The sequence below is a fragment of the Trematomus bernacchii genome, unplaced genomic scaffold (assembly GCF_902827165.1).
Source record: "Trematomus bernacchii unplaced genomic scaffold, fTreBer1.1, whole genome shotgun sequence".
Taxonomy (NCBI): Eukaryota; Metazoa; Chordata; class Actinopteri; order Perciformes; family Nototheniidae; genus Trematomus; species Trematomus bernacchii.
The window spans coordinates 3,513,642-3,525,033 of NW_022987714.1; the positions used below are offsets into that span (position 1 = coordinate 3,513,642).

General features: G+C 39.9%; 1 protein-coding gene across 1 annotated transcript in view; it reads left to right on the forward strand.

Moving 5' to 3' along the window:
* sema4ba (sema domain, immunoglobulin domain (Ig), transmembrane domain (TM) and short cytoplasmic domain, (semaphorin) 4Ba) overlaps positions 1-10,977 on the forward strand; it is a 40,983-nt gene extending 30,006 nt beyond the window's left edge. The window contains exons 4-15 of the mRNA XM_034141689.1: positions 66-128; positions 1,131-1,229; positions 1,767-1,878; positions 2,103-2,219; positions 2,505-2,662; positions 5,220-5,401; positions 5,799-5,949; positions 6,285-6,495; positions 6,591-6,706; positions 7,097-7,254; positions 7,357-7,448; positions 7,658-10,977. Of these exons, the coding sequence (XP_033997580.1) occupies positions 66-128; positions 1,131-1,229; positions 1,767-1,878; positions 2,103-2,219; positions 2,505-2,662; positions 5,220-5,401; positions 5,799-5,949; positions 6,285-6,495; positions 6,591-6,706; positions 7,097-7,254; positions 7,357-7,448; positions 7,658-8,427 (2,229 nt within the window). The 3' untranslated portion in view covers positions 8,428-10,977. The remainder of the gene's footprint in view (positions 1-65; positions 129-1,130; positions 1,230-1,766; positions 1,879-2,102; positions 2,220-2,504; positions 2,663-5,219; positions 5,402-5,798; positions 5,950-6,284; positions 6,496-6,590; positions 6,707-7,096; positions 7,255-7,356; positions 7,449-7,657) is intronic.
* Positions 10,978-11,392: the final 415 nt, after the last annotated feature.

Sequence of the window (11,392 nt, forward strand, 5' to 3'; positions counted from 1 at the left end):
TGTGAATATGACCTGCTCCATGAATTATACCTCAGGATGAGTCTCACTGTGCTTCTCTCCCACAGCTCACGTGGAAAACTCCAGAGAGGAAGCGAGACGAGTGCAGTTTCAAAGGCAAAGACCTGCAGGCAAGTGTTGGTGTAAAAGCTCAAGTAGCGTAACTCTGGACTCAAACTGTATTTACATGACTGCAGGTTCTCAAGTTGATCATTGTTGCAGGGCACTTTGGAAACAGGCTGAGGGCACAGCCCTGGACATTTCCTGTCAAGTGAAAACTTTCCATTCTACAATTATGGATTTTTCCCTTCCTTTCAAACAAACTTCCTATATAACCATCTTTCTTTGTTATCTTACTCCACTACCACTTTAATATGCAAACACACGGACCAGAACCTCGTACATTTCTGATGATATATATTTTAAGAGGTAGCACATTATTTATTTAATAAAAGTTTTTGTGGTACCAACACACTAGTTTTTCAAACTTAATTCCTGTACTGTGTTGCAGTCTGCAGATCATTTGTTGTCATGTTTATCTTAATTACTTAAAGGTGGGGTACAGTAGGTAAGTTTGGAGAAACCGGCTCGAGATCGCTAGAATTTGAAAATACACAACCGGAGAAAATCTGCCACTTCCTTATAGAGCCCCTCCTCCAACACACACAAACGCGCACATGACCAATGAGGGCACGAGATAAGTTTGTGCACAGATGGAAGGCTGACAGGCAGGTAGGCCATCCAGTTATTATAGCCGGGCCGGCTAAAATGATTGGTCGTGCTTTTTACAGTACTACGGCTTCCACAGATGACATTTTTTAATGGATTTTTTGTCAAAGCACTTAAGATATTCATTGCTATCGGGATGTTAAGAGCATTCCATGGAATATAACAAAAAGTGTATCTCGAGCCGGTTTCTCAAACTTACCTACCCCACCTTTAATATGTGTCTTTAGACAGGAAATAAGATACATTTTGAATGACGGGATTAAAATACAACCTGTTTTGGAGAAAGTGTCTAATCAGCTTGGTTTATGGCAGAGAATACAGCCTGATTGTTAAAGTATGTTGTATGCTGTAAAGACAATTACACATTTTTTAATGAAAATGTTCCCAAATCTTTTCCTAAACAGACGGATTGCTTCAACTACATCAAGATCTTACTACAAATGAACAGCACTCATCTGTACGTGTGTGGAACATACGCCTTCAGCCCCACATGTGCTTACATAGTAAGTGTTTGTGTGATCAGTCACTGTTGCAGTGACTCTCTTTGTGCAACTGCTGCATGTGTTGAGGATCTCAAAAGCTGTGTCATTCACAGTTTTTCTAGATGTTGTGTTTTTCCACAAAAGTTGATTACCCTGGTGCCTTTGTGGGTTTTTGTTTATTAAATTCTAGAGGAAGAGCATCTAAACTCTGATGCATGCTGCTTCCTGTCTCTCAGCACACTTAGCAGTCTGGCTGAGACACAATATAATGTCTGTACATTATTTTATTATCTCCTGTGCCGAAGGGAAATATTCAATGCATGTAATCAGATTATATAAGAATGGACCCCGTTTGCAATCCTTTTCTACAAATCTTTCAAAGACTTTTAGAACTATCCATAACAAACACACAGGCATGACCTGCGCTTCAACTTTGCCCAAAGACTGACGGCGCTCCTCCTCACTTCAGGACGGTGAGGACGGGCAGCGGTCACTGTCAGAGCAGGTTACGGCTCTACTGTTCAACTAAGAGTCATGTGATGTGTGTCTGCTCCCCAGAACTCTGCAGACTTCTCCCTTGTCACAAGTGATACCGGTGAGATTGTGACAGAAGATGGAAGAAGCCGTTGTCCATTTAACCCTGAATACAAGTCCACTGCCATCATGGCTGGTAGGTCCAAGAATGTTGATAGAATGAGTATTTTTTTGAATGTTTTGTTTTAATTGTTAGATTTACTGAAACCACTGTGAGAATCAGTATTGTAAATAGATACAGGTGCCTAATATGGACAAATTGGGGTAAAACCTCTGGATTTCATTACTGTGTGTGACGCAGAAGCCCATTCCCTTGTGGTAAACACTGTGATTATTCTGGTCTTCTTCATTGCGTTGCAGATGGGGAGCTGTATGCCGGAACAGTCAGTAATTTCCAAGGAAATGAACCCATCATTTACAAGAGTCTAAGCCAAGGAACTGCTCTGAAAACAGAAAACTCACTCAACTGGCTTCAAGGTACAATTGGAAGGCAATACTTTTCATTCAATTGTCATTTAATAAAGAAATATATCATTTGATATCATATCTTGTATAAGATAAAAGACATTCTCAAACTGTTCATGCCAGATATGCTGCATGCGAATAGTATTTGACACCATTCGAGATTATACAGATGAAAAGTGTCCTTGTCGCAATTGAATTTTCCATTTAGTGTTTTGATGTCAGAGGAAATAAGAACGTCCGTCCCTAGACGCCTGAATGTCATCTACTGTAGGTTGACTTGCGTCGTTTTTCTTTCAGACCCGGCCTTTGTTGGCTCTGCCTACATACAGGAGAGCCTGCCCAAGGGCAACCTCGTGGGCGACGACGATAAGATTTACTTCTTCTTCAGTGAAGCAGGAAAGGAGTTTGATTTCTTTGACAACACCATTGTGTCACGCATCGCTCGCGTGTGTAAGGTGAGTGATGCTTGAAGGGAGATAGTCCATCTAAAGGGGCCTTTTCCCCCTTTAGCAATACATCCTGACACCCCCTCACATTACTATAGGGATCTATCAGACCAGGGAGAGGGTTTGTTTGTGTGTTTGTGCATTTCATGTGTGTTTATAGACAGTACATGCTCCTATACAGAAGCACACAGCAGGATCCTTCTGAAAGCTTCTTACAGCCTGACTATGATGAGTGTAGCTTACAGTCTTTCTCTGCAGTGACGCAGGATCTCTTGTTACAGAAAAACATTCCTCCTGCATGTTTCCCTGTTTGTTCTATTTCTCCAGATCCTCTCCTCCCTTAAATCTTATCACGTTTCAGCCAAATAGTTGTGTTCAGACAGGACTCTGTAGCCAAGTCGAAATGTATTTTGGATAACTGTAGCACAAGATCCATGCACAGAAGTGGATTATCACCTGCTGAAATACTTAAACCCAGGGCTTTTAAAATGAGATACAGACCTCACACAGCATGTGTTAACATCTTTGAGGGTCTTCTCATTTCTGTAAACATCATTAACTTTGCAAACCCGTTCTCCAGATCAGACTGCTGTCTTTCTAATCATGTTTATCGAGGTACAAGAATGACAAATATTCACTGAGACTTTGACATTTTCTCATAGAAAAACAGTTTGAGTCTCTAAAGACCTGTTGTTTTTTTGTAAACTGATAATGTTTCAGTTATTTGTTTTGTACTCAGATGTAGAGATCCAATATAGTTTTTATATTCATTTATAATAGAAAGCCCAGCCGTGAATCACAGACATGGTTCAGTCGGGACTGCCTAAGGGTTACGTTTCCAAATATTTATGAAATTATACTCTCAGTTTTTCTATACATCCAATTAAAAACGCAGTTATATAAATATTGACTCATGCTTCGTTTTTAGTTAGGAGGTAATTAACATGTTTATTTTTGGGAGTGTGCTTCCTGAACAAAATGAGGTTCAAATATTTTAATATAGATAGTGTCAGTTCCTGTAATACCATACAGGGATTCCTGTTCAAATAAACAGTTGCTTTAAATCCAATCCCTTTCTCCCTAGTCCCTTGTTTGACGTATTGTGTCTACAGCAGTCCGCTCTTTGTTGTTTATTCAGGTGTTTAGTACACAGGTTCCACTTCATAGAGGCTAACTATGGAATGATAAACAATGTTTTGCCCGGAGCAAACAAAACAAAGCATGTTCTCAGTTAGCCGGATTATACAGTTCCCAGAAAGAAGCCATTACTGCCTGCCATGTTCATGCGTTTTAAACGGCCTTTTGAACAAGGGATGCTTTTAACAAGGGATTCATAAATGGGATGCATTTAGTTAAATTATTCAGAAGTCAGTTTAAGCACAGAGTGGCATTACATTATGAAACGAGGTTTCGGCAGAAAGAGAATATACTGTATGTTGCTAATCATCTGCCTGGCTTACTGCAAAGAGTAATTGCTTCAGAAGCTCAGTATTGGTCATGTGTCATTTCCCCATCCAGCGCTGCCTTTTAGTCTGATTAATGTAATACTTAAGTGGAATCAATTGAAGCTTCATGTTAGAGGGTCTTATGTATTTTAGACCATTTCGTATTTCTCTTTGGTCCTCTGCACATTTTTTAAAACTGCTTTTTCTTCCGGCAGCCAACTTTAATCTTGTTACTGTAGATCTAAGCCTGGGAGAAAACTGGAATAATTTTGACTATGAACTGAATGTAAAATAGACAGTATGATTATTATCCTCCTTTTAAATGTCAGGTCTTTTTTGTAAAAATCAGTACAGCCCCTGGTTAGTGTCCTGAGACCCAACACTCCTTGTGGAATATACCGCCATACATCACATACTTTAAATCACTTTCACGTTGAGGGTAAAAGATGTAGCCAAATGACTCTGTATGTCAAGGAGGTCCTATGCAACACATCACTATGAAGGCTATTGCCAAAGGCATTGCATCAGAGCCGTAGTGTTAGTGAAGAAGGATTGACGGGGAGCAAAGCCTCTTTTTTCTTTTCATTTAAAAGCATTTGCCCTCCTCAAAGCCCCAAGTGTTTTTTTTTGTTGTTTTCTTGTCAAAGCCAGTTGTGATGATGTATATTGTTTTCATGACCTAAAAGCCTGCTGCCCCAGGGTGTATCTGTGTAACAGGCACAAGTGATTGAGCTCATTATGGTTTTACTACATGAGGTTAACGTTTCCAATTACCTCAATTCAAAGTGCTTCACCTTTGGACACAGCGCTTTCTTTCTGTTTCTGTTTTTAGTCATGGAGAAGGTAGATGACAGAATTGTTTTCCTAACATAATATATCATACAATATACCGTATGTTATGGTATGTGAGGTTTCCCATGGCAACATGCCATACGGTGCACATCATTATTTCATGCCTTTTACAAGCCTGTCACATCCCATCAAATCACAGCTGTGCATCAAACCGTTATTCCTGAAGCATTGTCAACCGCCTCAGCTCAGACAGATGTCAATCTTATATTATTGCACCCTCTACTGCCCACATGTTAAACTGCTCCATCCCTGCAATATCTGTGTTGCAGGGCGACATGGGAGGCGAGAGGGTTCTGCAGAAGAAATGGACGACCTTCCTGAAGGCTCAGCTGCTCTGCTCGCTGCCTGATGATGGGTTCCCCTTCAACATAATCCAAGACATGTTTGTGCTGACACCCAGCCCCGACGACTGGAAGAACACTGTGTTTTATGGAGTCTTCACCTCTCAGTGGTGAGCTCCAACTTTCACTGCAACACATCACAAAATGAATGTTGTTATACTGTCAGATATGTTGAACAAATATGGCACGTGAGGAATAAAATGTGTCTTTATCTGAGGTATACTATAAATGATTAAAACCAAAAGTGCAAATGCAAGATAATAGAGGGGTAACTTTCATAGGAGGTGATGAAAGTGTTCTAAATAATTTGTTCTGAACTCTGTCCTGAAGTTCTGTAGAGTATAAAAATCATACATACTGCATATTAAAAATGCACATTAACATGTTAACACGTGTCTTGCGTACATATACAGAGTTTGCATACACGTATATAAAGACACAGCTACTGATGTACCCATTGCACAACTTTTAAGTCCAACCTCTAAATCCAATGTGATGTCTTCTCAGGTATAAAGGTGCTTCAGGAAGCTCTGCAGTGTGTGCCTTCACTATGGACCAGGTGGATAAGGCTTTCAACGGGCGATACCGTGAAGTCAACCGAGAGACTCAACAGTGGTACACTTACAATCATCCGGTCCCTGAGCCTCGGCCTGGAGTGGTGAGTAACCACCTGCTGCCCTCTGCTGGAGAAACAGTTAGAAACATCCATGTCAGCTGCATGAACGAGTTTCATACGTGACTGTCTGCTCACCAGTCACGTCCTTGAGTGTTACTGACGATTAAGGCTCAAGCAGATATCAGTTGAGCTTGTTCACCTCTCACCTTATTATTTTCAAATGACTGCCACTTTCATTTCCTGGCAAGCTCATCAGAGTTGATTCAATACAAAAATCCAAGCAAATGAAACATTGAAGCCCCTGCGTTATGTGTCAGACATTATCCTACAGTATGTGTGTGAATGTTTTTAAATGACTCGCGATTTTTCCTCCACAGTGTATTACAAATGCTGCCAGAGAACAGGGCATCTCGTCGTCGCTGCACATGCCAGACAAGGTGCTGAATTTTGTCAAAGATCATTTCCTGATGGACAGCGTGATCCGAAGTCAGCCTCTCCTGCTGAAACGTAACGTTCGCTACACGCAGATCGCTGTCCATCGAGTCCAGGCAGCCAAAAAGGCATATAATGTGCTCTTCATTGGCACAGGTAATGGTTTCCTGCACACAAACTAACTCATCTACCCTTTTGTAGCATTCTGTGTAATGTGTTGATCTAATTGCAAGTGATTCTGTGTCTTTTAGATGATGGGAGGATTCACAAAGCCATTAATGTCAAAAACAAGATGCACATCATTGAGGAGATGACGCTCTTCCGTGATTCCCAACCAGTGCAACACATAGAGCTGGACACTGAAAAGGTATAGTGGAGTGATGAGAGAAGAATAAATAAGACCGGTTTGTTTCACATAGCTTTCTCACTGTGTGAACTGAAAACATGCTCTGTAAATGCATTTATTGGCTGTTTAAATATTCCATTTGTCACTAAGAGTCACAGCCTAAAGAAGACCTCATGCTCAGCTAATTACATGCATGTCTCTCAGGGGATCTGCAAACAGCTGGGCGTTTAACAGCTGTAATTGTGAACTTCTTGAATCATGACTTGTCTTTGTTTCTGTGCTTGGATTAGCACATTAAAGCAAATAAATAACTTTTACGTTGTGCAACTATTAAACAAGCAAGAGTCTGGATGAAATTAGTAACCCATCTGTATTTGGGGACTTCCCTGCTTCGTCATCTCTTCTCCACAGGGTCAGCTTTATGTTTCCTCTTTCTCTGAACTGGTGGAGGTCCCAGTAGCTAACTGCACTAATTATCAGAGTTGTGGGGAGTGCATCCTCTCCAGGGATCCTTACTGTGCCTGGAACGGGAAGCAGTGTGTAGATGTTAGACAGGCTCCACCAAGCAGGTATGCATCCCCTCTGCACAATAATCTGACAAACACTTTTATTAATTTAAGACAATCTATTTCTTCTTGGATGGTTTCTCATGAAAAATATATGTGTTTTAGTGCCTGGCAGCAGGATATAGACGATGCAGATACATCAGCTATTTGCGACAAGGCATCGCCAAGCCCAAGGTCTGCTAAACCTCCACCTACAAGTAAGTGAACTCCTTTTCTCTGTCAAAGATTTACAGAGCAGCACTGTGCACTGGATTTGTTCTGTTATGCCTTGCAATTTAAGTCGTGATTACAAATGTGTTCATTGCGTCAAACACTTATTATTCTGAATCCTGCTCAAAATAAGGCGGTACAGCTTATTACATGCCATGTCTGACTCTATCTATGTCTCTGCTGTGCCTTCCCACAGAAATGTCTTCATGCCAGGTGATCATTATCCCAGCCAACACGTTCAAAGTACTCCCTTGCAAGCTGCGCTCTAATTTGGCTGAAAGGAAGTGGGAGTTCAGTGAGAGCTCAGGTCACTTCCATTACCCCAGCCCAGAGGGGGGGCTGGTAGTGGTAGCTCAGGCTGACAAGCAGGAAACCTACGAGTGCTGGTCAGTGGAGGAAGGCTTCAGACAGTTGCTGGCAAACTACTGTGTGAGGGGCGAGGCCAAGCTGGAGAGCACCACCCTGAAAAGCCACTCACGTACGCCGCAGGTCTCACAGGAGTTTATCATCCCGCCAGAACAGGCCCACTCCCCGCAGATCAACACCAAGACCTACTGGAATGAGTTGATAGTAGTGTGTGCCCTCCTGGCCTTCTCCCTGGTGGTCTTCTCTCTGTTTGTCGTCTACAGGAACCGCGACCACATGAAGTCCATACTCAAGGAGGGAGAGTGCCCTAACTTGCAGCAGAAGAAGCCCAGGATAGTGGGGAAACCGGCGGAGAACTTGCCGCTAAACGGAAACGCAGTCACACCGTCAGCGTCAGATCACAAGGGCTACCAGACCCTCAATGACAACTACATCTGCAGCACTCCTCCGCACGAGTGCTCGTCGCCCGACAACAGCAAGAGCTTCTCAGAGTCAGAGAAGAGGCCTCTGAACTTGAAAGAAAGCCACGTAGAGATTTCTCCAACTTGCCCACGACCACGAGTCAGACTGGGCTCTGAGATTAAAGACTCTATAGTGTGAGGCGGGCTTCATGATGTGTGGAGAGACTCATTTTAAACCTTAAGGAAAAGAGTGCACTTGCTGAGAGAGACACAACCCTGTACGAGGGGAAACTGAGGATCATCGGACTCTTCGTGGAGAGACTTTTCATTACACAGATTTTGCACTTTTTTTTTCCGTTCTGTCCCTGTGGTCCACGTTCATTTGATTTTCCTGTCACTCCCCCTATTGAAGTGCATTTGAAGCACACTGAAGAAGTTCTATTTTGCCTTTAGGATTTTGACGCTTTCACAAACAGCTCACAGGAATGTAATAAGCATGGCGGAGGCGTCACAAGTATAATTCAGATTAGATTTCATAGCATTGCCACAGTCCGTCCAGATTATCTACTGGTAATGCTTTGAAGGTACAGAGATATTCAGAAATGTTCCCACTAACAAACAGCTAACAGTTTTGCTGTTATATTTTCATTCTCATTTGGTAAAAGCCTACCTTTTGCAGAGGCTATGCACTATGTACTGTACCGTAGCAAGGTAAACACACACCAGAGTATACACCAACTATACAGTAGCAGGCAAGAAAAAAGATAAATAAGTCAGTGTGCATTCACAGAAGTATACTCCTTGTTTAAGGCTTGAATATAACAGAAAATGAGAAAACATTAAAAGAGAGTTTTACTAATAGACTGAAAAGTTTGATAAAAAGCACCATTTTATATAAAACTGAAAGAAAACACAAACAAGGAATCACCTCATAGAAATATTGTAGACACTCTTACCACCTCAATCACTTCACACCAAAAACATTAATATTATATAGTCATAAATAAAGACACATTATGCTCTTATTGTAAAGTATTGTATTATTAGTGGATACAAATATTCCTCTGTGGAAGCTCGACTTTCAGCAGGGGGTTCTTTCACCAAATGTGAAAAAGGGAAAAATCTCATTCCAGGTATTTTCATGCTGTTCATGAGATAGGCAGTCTATGCAAAGCAAATAATGTGAAGTGAGGGAAACACCAAGAAAACCTCACCTCGAGACTGAGTAAGCACAAAGGTGTTGCCGCTGTTCATTACTTTAGGATCAGTGGCACTGCAAACACACACACCCACCCAGGCACACACTCACATCATCACACTAACTCTAAGTATGCAAGAGATTTTAGCCATTTTTGTGTATTTTAGTGCAGAAGATTGGTCAAATGTTTTTTATTAAAGAAAGAGAGAACATGTTCATAGACATTCTTTAATATTACAAATATCTATCACTATTCTTAAAGGGAAATAATAAAGCATATTTAAATATCACAACTATTCATAATCTGATTTAAATAACACACATCTGTATAGCCTCAAGTTGATACACATATTCATTTATGGAATTTAATGAATGGAAGAAATCTCCCTCTGCTTGCTTAAATGGTTTAAAAGGCAAACATAAAAGTAATCATTTTCATTTTCACCTAGTAGAATTGTACTTTTTAATTATCTTGATTAGCCATTTTCTTAATCCAAAATAATGAATTATAATCCATATGATCCACCAAATTTGTGAGCTAGATGTCGGAAAAACTTGAAAGCATTTTTATACAATATGATACTTGAGTTTGGCTCTAGTGTTGTAATGCGGGCAGCAAAATTAAAATTCCACAAAATGCAGGAAGGCATACTGCTCGAGTCAAAATGCAGAGGATTTGCACATGATGTTGAAAAGCCTTAGTACAATGCAGGTTATGGATTTGATAACAAATCTGAAACGGATAATGCCTTCTGAGACAATAATCAAGAGACGTGCCTCTTGGGATAATAAACTAACCAGGTAGTAGTGCTGTGAGTCAAATGCTACACTGTAGGTGTGACAGGACTGGCCATGATCAGAAAAAAGAGATAAAACATTGAATACATGTGATTTAATACTGTCATGAGGTTTGTTTGTTTTTTATTTCACAGTGGCTTCAACTTTAGTCAGGGACTACATTTTTATTCTAAAACTGTAGCACATGAATAACCACTGGCTGATTTAAAAAATACTGAATTATAGGTAGGTATTAGTATTATGTTACATTTCTTGTAAATGGCACTGCAGATATAACTCTAAGTGGATTTTAAAGACTGGTCGGCTATAATCAATCATGCAGTATGAAAGATTTGTGCTTTGACTGTTATTAAAGACAAAGAAATGGCAGCTTTCGGTGAAGTGTCTGTCATCAGAACAAATATAAAGTGGCTGTGATTTAGTGAAATATGTGCAGGTACTGAACATGCTTTTATTTGAATACAAGCCTAAACTATAAATGCCACAGTGAAAGTATAGTTGTCTGCTTTCTCCTAATGAACCACTATAGTGTGGCCTTCTATTAGTGAGAGTACAAGTGGCTCAGACTCTTGTCAACATGTAAGTAAAAAGAGTTTTTATGTAAAATGGTTTTGTAAATTCAGCTGCCAATGTAAAAATATTGTGAATTGTATTTTTTGTATCATACATCACTACTGTTTTTTTTTCTTTTTTGTATTGTATATAAAAAGCACTTTATTTTAATTTTTCAAATAAAGCTCAAATGGATACTTTCTTATTTGAATGGCTCAGGATTATATGGCCCTATGACATTTCCTCATTATTTATGCAGATGAATCAGTTTGATTAATCTACATATATAAAGAATCAGATGTATTAACTTGTAGGTTTACACATACAAGGAATTTGCTTTGGTAGGCTATAAGTGGTGTACACAAAGGCACAGCAAGAAGAATATAGTATATATATATATATATATATATATATATGTATATATATATATATGTATGTACCAATACAAATATATTACAAACTTTAAAAGCTAAGACTATTGTAAGACATGAAAAATAAAGACAATATTTACACAAAATATAGTTGTGTAGGAAAATGAGTACAGTAAAATGTAACACAATATGACATACAATATTCAAAGTGGAAAGTTATGCTGATTCAAAAGAGGTAGTATGGA